This window comes from Mustela nigripes, chromosome 1, assembly GCF_022355385.1.
Source record: "Mustela nigripes isolate SB6536 chromosome 1, MUSNIG.SB6536, whole genome shotgun sequence".
In the NCBI taxonomy this organism is placed as follows: domain Eukaryota; kingdom Metazoa; phylum Chordata; class Mammalia; order Carnivora; family Mustelidae; genus Mustela; species Mustela nigripes.
Genome location: NC_081557.1, coordinates 51,265,434 through 51,280,176, shown reverse-complemented (window position 1 = coordinate 51,280,176; position 14,743 = coordinate 51,265,434). Strand labels below are relative to the sequence as shown.

At 50.9% G+C, this 14,743-nt stretch overlaps 1 protein-coding gene across 1 annotated transcript in view; it reads right to left on the bottom strand.

The window, feature by feature from the left end:
* Nucleotides 1-3,051: 3,051 nt before the first annotated feature.
* DGAT2 (diacylglycerol O-acyltransferase 2) overlaps nucleotides 3,052-14,743 on the bottom strand; it is a 31,271-nt gene continuing 19,579 nt past the window's right edge. Inside the window, exons 3-8 of the mRNA XM_059411112.1 lie at nucleotides 14,055-14,162; nucleotides 13,555-13,625; nucleotides 7,080-7,284; nucleotides 6,293-6,467; nucleotides 5,693-5,895; nucleotides 3,052-4,196 (exon numbers count right to left, since the gene is read on the bottom strand). Coding sequence (XP_059267095.1) covers nucleotides 4,042-4,196; nucleotides 5,693-5,895; nucleotides 6,293-6,467; nucleotides 7,080-7,284; nucleotides 13,555-13,625; nucleotides 14,055-14,162 — 917 coding nt within the window. The 3' untranslated portion in view covers nucleotides 3,052-4,041. The remainder of the gene's footprint in view (nucleotides 4,197-5,692; nucleotides 5,896-6,292; nucleotides 6,468-7,079; nucleotides 7,285-13,554; nucleotides 13,626-14,054; nucleotides 14,163-14,743) is intronic.

Genomic DNA, 14,743 nt, shown 5'->3' with positions numbered 1-14,743 from the left:
TTTTCCAAATAAAGTCACATTCCTTCACCAATTGCAGGGTTTAAGACAAATATATATATGTTGTAGGCCACTATTCGATCTGCCACATCATTCGTGGATGTGGCCTGCCTCTTTCTCCCCTCAGGCCAGCCAGCCAAAAGATGAAAAAATTAAGTTTTTATTAATCTGAATGAGAATGTTTTAAATTAAGATGTGAATTTTAATCTCCAGGGTAACCACTAAGATAATAACTTTAAAACGTAGAGCAACTGAAATTTGACACATGTAATTATTTAGTACAAAAATACTGCCAGTCTCAGGAGAAGTTTCTTAAGTATTATGAATCTGTCAAATATCATGGCAGATACAAGCTTTATAGAATTATATTATTCCTCAAATATTAGATTTTACTATTGGGAGCAAATACTGTCAGGTTTCTTGAAGTGGGTGGCTTGCTTTGTTCATTTTTAAGAAATTGCCTAACACTCAAATCTGATAGCTATATTTGTCACTCGTTCTTTCAAACAAAAGTAGTATTTTGTGGGGGAAAAATACAGAACAAAACATAGGGCAAAAGACTCAACAAGAGAATTAAAATGGTTTTTAATAGACATTTAACAGAAAAGAAGGCAGGAATGGAGGGAGAGAGGAACATGAAAGAAATAAGAAAATGGCAAAATGGCACATGTAAATCCTACTTTATCAGCAATTCTATTAAATGTAAATAGACTTAGTACTCCAATGAGAAAGGCGGAAAGTAGAAGTATGGACGAAAGGAAAGAAGATTCAACACTATTCTGCTTACAAAAGACATATGTAACACAGACATATGTAACAGCAGACTCCTAAAATATAGGAAGCAAAACTTACAGAATTGAAGGGAAAAAAAAAAAAACAATGTAATGACAATAGTTGGAGGCTTCAATACCCCATTTTCGATAAAGAGTAGAAAAACTAGATGATCAACAAGATCAACAAGGAAACAGGAGACTTGAACCCCCCTATGGACTAACTTGACCTAACAGACATCTGGAAAATACTGCTACTGTAACACTAATAGTATCTAGAAAATACTTCAAAAGCAGGAGTGGAATGCACATTTTTCTCAAATGCACATGGAACATCCTCTAGAACAGACCATCTATTAGGTCGTAAGAGAATTCTCAATAAATTCAAAGAGACTGAAATCATACAAAGTATGCTCCCTTAAATAAAATTTGAAATAAATGACAAAAGAAAATTTGGGATAATAGCAAATATGTGTTAATTAAGCAACATTCTCTTAAGTAACCGAACAGGTCAATGGAAAAATCAGAAGAGAAATTAGGAAAAACTTTAGAATGAATGAAATAAGAACACAAAACACCAAAACCTACGGGATGTGGCAAAAGCAGTTTTAGAGCAAATCTTATATATGCAAGCATATTAAAAAAGAAAAAAAGATCTCTTAACTTCACATCTTAAGATTCTGGAAAAAGAAGTGTTCCTGGTTAGCTCTGAGCATCTGTGAGTCTGAGTTTTACTCTCTCTGGCTCCTAGTCCAGGATAGGAGTGCTGAAGTAACACACAGTGATTAGACCACCACCACCCCCGGCCCCGCCCTGCTGCCTGCTGTGGGATTTTTGCCTCAGAACTAGCCCCGCTGCCCTCTAGTGACCATATCTGTGAACCACAAGTAGACTCATGGAATTGACAACCTAGACTACAGCCCCACCTCCGCAGTCCAAAAGCTGATGATCAGCTGGAAAAGGAGGATCCTATCCTGTTTCCTCTCCGGAGATAATAACTCCCAAATAACCACAGCATTTACCTAGAGCCTCCCACCCATTGCTTAGAGCAGACAGGCTTCTGCTCTGCGCAGGCTGCTGCTAGACATATTGCCCTAGGTGAGGTCCTCCTCTGGGATTTGGGGGCCTGCAGATTGTTGCTGTTGGTATTCAGAGATAGTGGAGTTCCCTAGTGCACAGTAGATGCTTAATATTCACAAAATCCATGCAGAGAATAAGGGCCTACCTTTGTAAGGAGGCCTAGGTTAGGGACAGCTCTTAGCCTGGAGCCAGATGCTGAAGATCATGGCTAACCTCAGACTGGGGCTGGAAAGGGGCTGAGACCGTCATCAAAAAACAGGCCTTTCCTCCATCCTAAAGGAAATATCTGCCCTCCGCCGGAGTTCTGCGGGCCTGAAGCTCCTCCAGGGTGAGCTTCTGTTGTTGCCCGCTCTCCTGCCCACCTAGAAACTCTGGAGAAGTCCACTCTCCTGCTCTTCCAAGCCAAGCCCCATTGCAGACCTATCTACCACCATGTCCTCCTTCAAACCAGTAGTGCTGTCTTCCCTGTCTTGGTACTTGTTGCTCTGGCTTTGCCTCTCAAACTTCCAGTCACCCTTCAAGTCCCAAGTTAGGCTTGAGGTCCCAGCTCAATGAGGCACCCAACACTGGATACACAGAGGAGTGGTCCTTGAAGTAGATGAATGAATGGCAAGGGTGGACACTTAGGCAGTAGGAAAGTTGGAATGGAGTCCCTTGCATCTAATGGAGAGAATATGGCAGAAGGGATAGGACATCACATCTGAGGTTAAGTTATAAAATAATGTGGCTTCCACCTTGCACATTCTTTCTGGCTTCTCCTCCTTACTCTCTCTGATGAAGACCGCTCCCACGTCATGAGCTGGTCCACTTAGCAACTAAGAGTGGCCTCTGGTTAATAGCCAGTGAGGAAGCGAACCCTAGAAACTACCACAGGAATGACCTCGGAAGTGGGGCCTCCTCCAGTCAAGCCTTACGATGATGGCAGCCCTGTTGACACCTTGACTGTGGCCTTGAGAGAGCTCCTGAAGTTGAGGGCTCAGCAAAGCTGCACCTCAGCTATAGACTCTCAGATTGTGTGGTGAACACGATGTTGTTTGGAGCTACTGCATTCTGGAGGATTCTGTCACATAGCACTGGATAACGGATACCACATAGGGTCACATAGCCCAAAGGAGCAAGGGGGAAAGCTTGGCAGGCAGCCCCGATGGGGCCAGGGTTTCCCTAAGTGTCGGTAGCAAGGTGCAATTGTGGCCCCAGCAAGAACTCACAGAGGACTCTCATTTTTATTTATTCATTTTGGAAAATACAAAAGTCTGACACGGTACAATAATCTCCATCAAAAGAAAACAGAATATGCAGAGGAGGGGCTGGATTTCTTCCCTGGCCCCTAACCTCTCAGAAAGGCACAAATATGCGAGGCTTAGGTTCAGGGGCCTCCTGACCTGAAGGCCAATCTGCTGCTCAGAAGGCCAGGCCCCTCTGTGAATGGGAAGAGGGACCCTATCCTCACAGCCACATTGGGGGGTATGGGTTAAACAAATCGAGGCCATAGGAAAGTATGTGATTCAGGCCAAGTCCATGTCGATCTGGTTTTGTGTCAGCACCCTGTCTGTGGAGGACCAGTCACTCCAACCAGACACGGTGGCTGAATGATCCCAGAGAGATGGTGCATTTGGGCACAGGGTCATTGTCACCCCCTATTCTTGCTCTGGAGGCCTCAGATTTAAAAGACTGGCTGGACACAGGTGGAACATTCTAGATGCTCATCACGTTACTCTTCAAGATGGAAACAACTGTGCTCTCCAAGTCTTCCGCTTGGTAAGAAGGACCAGTCCTGCGGTTAAGTGTGGGGTAGGTAGTTTGGAAAAGAGGTGTTTGTATTATAAGTGGCTTCTGAGGTGGGAAAAAGCAAATAATCCAACCGGCCTGAGCCACAGATGGCTGTCCTTCTTTCCCAGTCAACCAGGACTGAGTTTTCTCTGTGATTTTGGGAAAGGAAGAAGGGTTAACCCAGATGTGTTAGCCACCACCTAGAGCGGGTCAAACTGGAAGTGAAAGAGCTTGAGATATTCTTTTTCCTTCTTAAAAAAGACCTAACATTTGTAATGGTTTAACAAAATTATTATAATTTCTTTTAAATAACCCACAGACACCCATGACGCTTCCAAATTTACAGAACAAAAAAGCATTCGAGAACTTGGTAGAAAAGGATTTGTAGCTGATTCCTCCCAGGAGTTGACCCCTGCTGGTGGGCTCAGTTCACCTCGAGAACCTCGGTCTCTGGGAGGCCGAATTTGGTCTTGTGCTTGTTGAAGAGGTTCACCAGGGCCTCCATGTACATGGTGTGGTACAGGTCTATGTCCTGCTGGGTCGGGTGCTCCAGCTTGGGGATGGTGATGGGCTCACCCACTGCGGGGATGGGGCAGAGACCTCTGGTTAGTCAGCCCACTCAGGCCACCCTCCCTGAGAGCCTCCCGCAACGCTGACGGCAGTGACCCCGTGCCAAGTGCCAGCCACGTGCCGGGAACTGTGCTAAATATGTTCCAGCTCAGGTTGTCCCCACTGCCCTTGACAGGCAGCTCCTGAGAGGGCTCTGGGAGCAAGGAATGGTGCTGTTCTTGCCCCACTCTGGGCAAGTCACGTTGCCTCTCTGAGCCTCAGTTCCCTCACCTGTCCCAAGGAATCCTTCCTCCTAGGGGCAGCAACATTCATCCATGCACGCATTGCTCGATTTCCTGCATCTCTACACCCAAATCACCCTGAAGCCCTGGCAAAGACATTTTGGAAATTTCTCCCCAGTTCACGCCTTTTCCTTCCATCCCTGCGGTCGCCATCTCGGTCCCAACGGCTGCCAGAGAGGCATCTGCACGTGTTTTCGGGGGCTTCCATTTTGACCCTTGTAACCCACTGGCTATCCAGCAGCCCAAGAATCACTTGAAAGTGCAGTCGTGAACCTCTCCTCCCCCAAACCCTCAAGCCTTCTAAAGGATTCCATTCTTAAGGATCTCCTTTCTTAAGAGGAAGCGTAAACTCCTTCACACTGCCCACAGGACCTGTCCCTCTCCAGCCACATCTGCGCGTGGAAATGTCCTTGCTGCCTCAGAGCAATCAGGCCTGGAATAGGATTTGTGTGTAATGAGAGCAGACAGTGAGTTTGGGTCTGGGTCCCAAGGTGCAGGAAGTTAGACTTTGTAAAGATACAAAGCAAAACACCTGGCTAGTATCTATGTGAACTTTGAGCCTGAAAGTCCACGCCTGGTGGCCTACACACTTGTGTGAGATCTCTGGCTTGTGAACCACACACACACACACAAACACACACACACAGAACAACATGGCTGAGGGACAAGTGCAACTGGTTTTCTTGCTATACTACTCAGAGGCCTATGCTCCTTTCACGTTGATGTTTTTCTTTCTGTTCCTCAAAAATCTGCACAGTTTTGCTATGGGAAGTCCACTCGGGCTCATGCTTCCAACAAATATCTCCTCCTCTCTTTTGCTAGGTAATTCCTCTTCAGCTAAGGTGTAAGGGTCACCTCTTTTCTGGGGTCCACTATAACCCCCCAGAGCACCCTGCACATTCCCCACACACACACCCTCTTGGTCTTTGCTTAACAGACTGGTCTTCCCGGTCTTCCCTCACAGACTTGCGGGCTCTGTGCACACGGACTGCTGGGTGCGGTTTTCTCACCTGGCACTGCTTGGCTCATGGTAATGGAACACATTTCCCACCGCCCACTCCCCACCCCCACTCGCCATTCCCATTAGCGCCCAAACAGGTCCACATCCACGAGGTTTACAGCATGGACATCAGAGGACCTCAGAGCCTGGGTGTGAATCTTAACTCCACCACAAACCAGCAGAGGGGTGCCCCGAGGTCAGGGGCTGCAGGCAGGGAAGCTCACCAACTGTGGTGATGGGTTTGGAGTAGGGCACCAGCCCCCATGTGTCAGAGGAGAAGAGGCCTCGGCCATGGAAGATGCACGGGGCAAAGCCAATGTACTTCTGGAACTTCTTCTGGACCCATCGGCCCCAAGAGCCCTCCTCAAAGATCACCTGCTTGTAGACTTCATTCTCCCCGAAGGAGTAGGTGGGAACAAGGTCAGCTCTGGAAGGGAGAAGCCAGGGTCTATCACACCCTAACAGTGGGCCTTGTGCTTGCTCTCCTAGCATATAACACATTTTGACCTGAGGGTACAGAGTTCCGCACAGAAGCCTGGCCTCTCCACCCATCTGCAAGGGCTCAGGGTGCACAGACTGAATTTCTGCTCTGCTCAGACACTCGGGCTGCGCTTGGGCAAACTTGGGCCTGCAGCTCGGGCCTCCCACCTCCCCCCTCCACAGGACAGCAAACTCTCATCGAGGTCTTCCTAGGGTCTGGGCCTTGCCTCCAGGAGCCAAGGAGTTGCTCTGCTGGGGCCAAACAAAGCCTTGGAGGGCCGTGTGTGCAGTGCATGCTTGTGCACGCATGCATGTGTGTGTGTGCATGTGAAGGGGGCACTCACCCATGGCGTAGGGCCAGTTTTACAAAGCCCTTGCGATTGCGCAGGGTGACCGCATTCTTGCCAGGCATGGAGCTCAGGGACTCAGCTGCGCCCCCCACCACGATGATGATGGCATTGCCACTCCCATTCTTTGAAAGCAAGTAGTCTATGGTGTCCCTGTTGACAGGACAGATGCCTGGCGGGGAGAAGGAGAGAGTCAGGGCTGCCCACAAGTGCACTCCCTACCCCCTGCTTATTAGCCAGGCATGAACAGAATGAGCCCTGGACTTGGGCTCCAGACCTGAGCCAGCCCCTAGAAGTTATACAACCCTGCTTGAGCTATTTCTTTCTCGAGCCTTGACTTGTTTATCTGTAAAATGGGGATAATGATACCTGGTTGTTTAGGGAACTCGTTCATTTGGGCAAACATTCCTTGAGGTCCTAACTCTGCCAGCCTCCTGCAAGGTGCTGGGGGATACTGGGGAGTTAGGGTGGCAGGGGTCACAGCAGGTGGATAAGGACAGCACCATTGGCAGCAACGTGGTTGTACAAAGGGCAGCACCAGGGCGGGGGGCGGAGAAGGCTTCCTAGGGACTTTGTTGTTCAAACTAAATCCTGAAGACTGTATGGACAGCTATCCTGCTCAGACCTGGTCCACCATGCCTGGGGCCCTCTATGTCTCTCCACACACAACCAGTCACGGGGACATGGTATATTGGCCTCCTGCTCCCTCTATCCCTTCACTCAGTGTAGAGGCTCAGGTCTGGACAGCAGAGCCTGGCAGGGGAAGGCAGAGGAGGCCCCTCACCTCCAGACATTAGGTATTCCCTCAGCACAGGCATCCGGAAGTTGCCGGCCAGCGTGGCCAGGTAGGGCCTTATGCCGGGGAACTTCTTGCTCACTTCTGTGGCCTCGGTGCTGAAGTTACAGAATGCACCCAGGCCCATGATGCCGTGCGGGTGGTACCCGAAGATGTAGTTCCTGGTGGTCAGCAAGTTGTGCGTCTTCACCAGCTGCAGGGAAAAAGCTCAGGTCAGAGGAAATGCTGGGAGATGGGTGCTGGGATGAGCCCAGAAGATGGGGTAAGGACCCGGTGTGCTGCACACCCCATGTGACTCTGCACGCCTGAGACTCGCGGCAACTGCCACTGAGACGGTGAGTCCCTGGGAAGGGAGTGAGAAACTTGCCCTCTCATTCCCTCACCTCTCCAGCCAGACACAACAGGTCCTCTCACCTGCGCCCTGCTAGCCTCCTGCCCACCCTCCTCCTGGGCCCATTCTCCTCATCCAACCCCTGCCACTCTCAGATAAAGAGGGGGGTCCAGTTTTTGTCAAGGTAAAGTCCACGTCCCTTAGTTTGGCCAGAGAAGAGACATTGCAGCGGGTCTGAATGGAAACTTCCTTCCAGGCAGCCAGGCTCGGCTTGTGCTCTATTTAGGAAGGACAAGGGCAAGCCACAGGACAGCCCTAGCAGGGGCAGGGGGCCAGCCAGGCAGCTGACCTGCGGTACTATCTATCAACAAAGCTGTTCCGGGATGCTCTAAAGAACGATTGGCTTTCTCCTGGGGCTGCTCCCTGTCCTGGGGTTGGTGGCTTGGCGGGGGTGGGAGTGGTATAAAGTTGCCCTAGACTCTCAGGCTCCTGCCCAGCATTGCCTGGGCTAGATGGTGCTAAGAGCGCTGGAGAGCAAGGTTTATTTTTTCAGAAACATCACTTCTTTTCTGATTAGAAAAATAGTGAATAATTAAGGAGTATTTTTAAAAATACAGGAAAAAGTCAAAAAATAATCCAGAGGGCCTGTCCTATCTCCATCCTTATAAACCACTCTGATGTGGTGAGTTCTTTGGTTACTCAAATATACGCGTGCTCTTTTTTTAAAAACCACAAAATTAAGGGCACATTGGTTGCTATCATTTTTACATGATTTTCTTTTTAAAAAATAAATATTTATTTATTTATTTGACAGAGATAGAGCAAACATGAGCAGGGGGAGCAGCAGAGGGAGAGGGAGCAGCAGACTCCCCACTGAGCAGGGAGCCTGATATGAGGCTCAATCCCAGCACCCCAGGACCATGACCTGAAGGCAGACACTTAACTGACTGAGCCACCCAGGCACCCCTCATTTTTACATAATTTTCTACCAACCCTATCATAACTATTTTTCCTATCACAATCCACCAGCCACGTCTCTCTTGGCTTCATTATCCTGTTGCATAGCTATGTTGCATGCACTAGAATTTTAATCAAACTCCACCGGATGGATCTTTAAAAACCTTCCAAAATTCCCTTCAGAAATAACGCTTCCACAAATACCTTATTGTCGTCTGCATATCTGATTGTTTGACACACTTCTAGAAATCACAACTCCTGGGGTCAGGCATGTGAACATTTTAGTCCTGTGGGCTGCGCTGCCTCTAGGGGGTGCTGTCAATAACACCCCGACTTCCTTCCTGTGCTGGAAAGTGCCTGTGTCTTTGCACGCGTGTCAGCTGGAGGCAGAGCCTATAGCCACTGCTGGAATGTCAACAGCCTGGGTTTTCCATGACTCCCAGTTTGGGAACCCCAGGCTAGGGAAAGGACCTGGTGCTCAATTTGGGGCAGGGGTGCTAGTGGCTGGCCCCAGGAAATGGAAATCTGAAGCTTCAGGTGACAGAGGGCAGAGGGGGGTGGAGCAGATGGCGGTTGACACCATTCCCAGGGCTATGACTGCAGGGACGTGTGGGAGCAAGACCCCCTGAGTTCCCACCCCCTGCTGCTCAGACCCTCGGTACTCCTTCCCCCACCTTGTCTTTGGCAAGCACCTTAAAGCTGCTCAAAACCCAGCTCGTGCTTTGCTGCCCACTACATAAACGGCAGCAGTGTAAGCCACGATTATTGGGGAGAGGGCAGAGAGGGGGGTTCTAAAAGTGGGCCCGGCTTTAGATGAGCGTGGCAAGGAGATTGTTCTGAGAGTTCGCCTCCTGAAGAGCAGTTGTGCCCACCATGCTAGCTTGCAGTAAAGCTGGAACCTGGAGCTGGCTTCCGCACAGTAGGATTGTGTCAAGGGAAGAGTGGAGGCAGCCAACAGTGCCCTTGCTACCTCTCTGGAACTGAAGGCTGGGTCTGGGAGTCCCAAGTGCAAAACGTACTGGGAGAGCCCTGGTCTAGGCTGTTGATTTGATTGCAAGGTTGAGAAAGGCTTAGAGAAAGGAGCTGCCCATCCTCTTCCCTCTCTAGATAGTCACCCAGTGGGCTTTTCTCTAAGTCACTGGGATGAATATATGTTACCTGGTGCAAGGTAAGCTGGCTCTTTTTCTTTTCTTTGCAGTTTTTTTTTTTTTTTTAAAGAGAGAATGTGCAAGTGAGCAGGGTGGGGAGAGGCAGAGAAAGTGAGAGAATCTCGTGTAGGCTCCAAGCCCTATGGGGGACTCAATCTCATGACCCTGCAATCAGACCTGAGCCGAAATCAAGAGTGGGATGCCCAACCAATGAGCCACTCAGGTGCCCCACAGCTGCCTTTTTCACTCCCACCCCCCACCCCACACATCTGTCTGGTGGGACTTTTGACTAAGTGAGCTGCCTTGGGACACACTGCAGGGTAATGGCCCTTGGGGCTGTCCCCAGAAGAAAGCAGGCTGATACAGCTTTGATCTGTCTTCAAGCCATACTGCCCTGCCACCAGGGCTGGACAGAGTGTCCATTCTGTAGGGAGAAGGAAGGCACTGTTGATGAAGTCTCTGTTGACATGCTTGCTCTCATGTCCCCTGTTTCCCGTGGCAAAGTCTCAGCCCAACAAGGTGCCCAGGCCAGGCCCCGTGGCTAACATGAGTCTGGGGCACACTCCCGGCAAGTCATTCTTCCCACCCTGCCTCCCAAGGGCAGGAAAAGTACTCAGATAAGCTTGTCCTACCCCGGCACCAAACAGAAGAAATTCAGAATCAGAGAGGAGCAGAAATTTGCTTAAGCTCATACCACAGGACACATAGCAGAGGGAGAGAGAAAGGAGAAAATGGGTCCTGAAGCAGATAGCTTTGGTTCCAAAACCAGCCCCACTACTGACTTGCTTTAGGACCTCGGGACAGTCCCTCCTCTCTGGGCTTCAGTAGGACCATGGAGGAAATGAAGCAGATGGACAGAGAGATCACTCTAAGCTCAGCCTTTCCTAGTCTCCTCTCTAGAAATCCTGCCTGTTCAGGGATAGGTGAGGGATAGGTGACCCAGGCATTGGCCTCCTCTTTCAAGGAGCTGGTGATCCCGGTGGAAGCTGCTAGCACATGAGCCCTCCTGTGCTAGGAGGAGGGATGCTCTCGAGGCTCGCTGAGTGGCTCTGGCAGCAAAGAACTATACAAAGGAGGAAGCAGGGGATAGGTGGGTGGATGGTTATAGCTAGAGATCATTACATAACCCCTGGCAAGAGGCTGAGAGAAGGGAAGGGCCGGGAGGCCACAAAGAATATCCCAAAGCATCAGCTCAGACATCAGGTCACCAAGGCCCAACACTCCCTGTACCGAAGAGGAGCCTGAGGCCCTGAGGATTAGAGGCTTGGCCAAGCTCACCTGTGGGCAAGAGCAGCCCAGGCCAAGGCTCTAGGCCCTGGCTGGCCTTAGGCCCAGGCTGGCTTGGGTCCTGGTACCCAGGGGCCCTCCCAGGGCCAACCCACATGTGTCCTGTGGCTCGTTCCCAGCTGACTTCTTGGAATAGAGGGGCAAAAAGGGACACAGGGTTTTGTTTTGGTTCTTTTAGAAATGTGGACGTCAGTGAGGAAGGGTACCTGCTTATCCCAGCTCTGGCCAACGGTCATTGGGTCGTCCCATTTTGGGTGGTGAGTGGGGTTACTGGACTCAAGGAATCTTCCAGAGGAGCAGGCTGCTCAGATCATTGTGGCCTGATCCCTGAAGTAAGGGTCCCAGCAGAGAGAAGAGAGTCCACAAGCCCTCGAGTCCACAAGCCCTCATCTCCACCCATAATTTACTACTCTTTAACAGTATGAACAGCTCCATTTTGCAAGTAAGGCTACTGAGGCTCACTGAGCTTGAGAAAGCATGTCTGTGGTCCTTTGGGCAGAAAGTGACAAAGTCTAGCAGAATTAGCCTACGTGAGGGGGCCCAGGGCTGACCCTTCCATGTCCCTGTGCCTAGCACAGAGCCCAGTAACCTCTGGTCAGAGAATAGAGCAACAGAGCAGGAACCCAACCCAGCTCTCTAACTACAAAGCAGATAGAGGGAGACCCAGGAAGTGGGGCTCAGTACAATGAGGAAATCTGGGATGGAATCTCTCCCAGAGAGACAGGCAGCAGGAATTCATTGGGAAAGAGCCTGGGGCTGGGATTCCAGTACTAATGGTGGAATGGACTTGTCATGCAACCTGGACCAGTCTTTGGGACTGAGTCTCCTCACTTTCAGAATGACAGGGTCAGGTCTGATGATGTAGCACTGTCCCAGCAACAGCAGCCTTAAATTCCTTGCAGCCAGAGAGATGGGGTCAGGGAGAGGGAAGAGCAGGCATCCTGACCCCAAGGATCCTGGGAAAACTGGCTCAGGCTGTGGTGAGCAGAGGGAGCTTCCTCCCAAAACTGAGAGCAGTGGAGGAATGTAGGGTTACCTGGCCACCTCCTATGGGCAGCACGCCAGGATGTTTCAGTCGCTGACTCACAGCAGCAAACATACACCACCCTGCCCTGTGCTCACATTCCCTCTCACACATGCTGTCTTGGCTCTTCAGACCCCACTGCCTTCTTCTGGGTCACCCTCAGCAGGTAGGGTGTGCCAGTGCTGGGGTGCTCAGTGAGCTGGCCAGACAGGTCTTTCCCCTGCAGGAAAAACCTTGGGGATCCTGCCAGAGTTGCCACAAACCCCTAGCACTGCCCACATAGCCTCTGCCTTGCCAGCCTGGCTTGTAGACCTCTGGAAGGGGGTCAATAAAAAGATGAGAAAAAGTCCCGACTAAGCCACCACTTATCTTGTCAGGACCTGGATGCTGGTCCCAGAGAAGACAGGTCCTTAGAAGACCAGCATGGGGGTCCCAGAGCAGCCAATGGTGGTGCCGCAGGAAGGAAACCCAGAGCTTAGTCTAAACTTGCTTCAGATGGGGAGACTGCAGGCTGGAAGGGATGGGGCTTCACTCAGGGTCATACTGGGTGCTTCCTCCAAACCTGAGGGAAGCTAGAGTCCCGGAGCTCGTTTCCTACAGCTTATGCTGCATAGGGAGGCAGCATGCTGTGGGGGGAAGGATCCAGAATTCTGAGGCAAGGCAGCCAAGTGGAATTTCAGCTCAAAATACTACTAGCCTCCTTCAGCTTTACTCCTCTCTGACCTTCAGTTTTTCTTCTGTGAAAAAGGGATACAATGCATACCTGCCTCACAGGATACTGCCAGGTTTAGTGGGAACTCCTTGAGGAAAGGTGTGGGTTTCTAGAAGTCTCCAGATAAATGGAAATCCTCCTTCCCCAATCTACCTCCTCAACATCCCCCCGCACCACAGGCTTCTTCTCAAACTCAGGTGCCTTAGTGTTCCTCTTTTGCATGCCCCTTTAGTGCTACTCATCTTGAAGATGGAGTTCTAGGAGCACATCCTCCAGAAGCCTTCCCTGCGCACTTGCCTTTCATGGCACATCTGATTTCCTGGGCCCTAATTCCCTGGTCAGGAGCCCCAGCGGGCGGCCCACAGCTGGCTGAGAGAAGCAATATTCTATCAGAGCTTCAGAAGGAAGAAAAAGCCCCTCACACCTACAGCGTGAAGTCGTATCCGTGGTTCAGGTCAGATGAACTTAGAACTGCTTTGCTATTGCCCTTGGTAAATTGCTGCCCTTTTCACTTATATCTTTAATATTCACTGAAAGGCAGTTAAGCATAATATCTGCTATTGTAACATGCTCCTTATATCACTAAGGATCTCAGTGTCGGAAACCTCTTTTAGCTCCAAATGCTATAACAAGCCTTGTTTCCCTGAGAAACTAGCATGCTTTGTCCTTGCCCAAAAGAAAAACCAACAACCATCATGTTTCCCTTTTTGCCTTGGCAACCAGGAAGCAAACTCAACTACTGCAACTCTGTTGACCCTGACAGCTAAACCACTAGCAGCTTTTCCTTCAGGTCTTGATTTTGGTTTTTACCTGGCATGACACCGAATGTACCCTATATCACCTCAAATCCTGCATAAGGAGGAGTAGAACATGAACAGACAGTCCCAGTGGAAGGGGTCGCGGGGTTGAACTCTGCACAGGGTAACCGCAGATGGTGAGATAAAGCTCTCACTCAGATTCCCGGCCTGTCCCACCCTCCCAGGTTAGCGCCCACGAGCCTTTACCTGGATGGGAAAGTAGTCTCGAAAGTAGCGCCACACAGCCCAGTTTCGGACCCACTGTGACCTTCTGCCACCTTCCAGAGAACAAAACACAGTATTGGGAAGGAGCGGGAATAGGGGCAGGGGACACTCAAGTAAGGCAGAGAAGATGGAGTCAGCGTGGGACCCTGAATTAGGGGACTGTCACCCTGCGGAGCATCTTCTCCCCTCACCGCTTCCCACTGGGCCCTGTCCCACCTTTGTCCCCTCCAGGCAGGCAAACCCTTGACTGAGTGTGAGCCCCTGGGAGGGCACTGTGAGCTCCTCTGAGCTCCTCTAAGGACCAGGACTGTGCCCTCCAAGGGGCTTTCCACTGCCCCCCACCCCGAAACCACAGCTTGGCCTAGCTCCCTACTTCTCACAGAGCAGGTGCTGAATAAAAAGGGGCAGCCCCCACGCTGGGGAACTTCAGCTGCATTGCGGGGAGTGGGGGAGTTCCCAGGGCAAGGCGGTCGTGTGCCTACCTTTCTTGGGCGTGTTCCAGTCAAATGCCAGCCAGGTGAAGTAGAGCACGGCGATGAGCCAGCAGTCGGTGCAGAATGTGTACATGAGGATGGCGCTGCAGGCCACTCCTGGTGGGGAAACCGAGGGCCTTGGGTCAGGCCCTGTCCTCCCTGGGGGGGTGGGGGTGGGGTTGCTCGGTCTCCCATTGGGCGAGGCTCACCAAGGGACATGGCTTCGGCACGGCCCCGGCCGTGGGCAGGGGAGGCCTACAGCTGCAGCCTGGGGAGGATGAGGCTCACGGGAACAACCACCTCACCTCAGATCTACTCTTTCTGGCCCCTCCTTGCACATTCTCCCCACCCCAGGGCCTGCCCCAGTTACTGTGGCCTTGGGGAGGGACCTGCTGAGTGTCTCTGCATCTTGGGACTTGGGCTGAGCCACCCCCTCAAGTGTGAGGTAGGGGGACTTTATCCCATTTTGGAGATGAGAATACTGAGGCTCCAGGAGGAGGTAACATGCCCAAGGTCAATCAGCAGTGGCAGAGCCAGGAATCATAAAGATTTTATTTTATTTGTCAGAGGTGGGGGAGAGAGAGAAAAAAAAAAGAGCACAAGCAGGGGGAGCAGCAGGCAGAGAGAGAAGCAGGCTCCCTGCTGAGCAAGCAGCAGGATGTGGGACTCAATCCTAGGACTCTAGGATCATGAGAAGG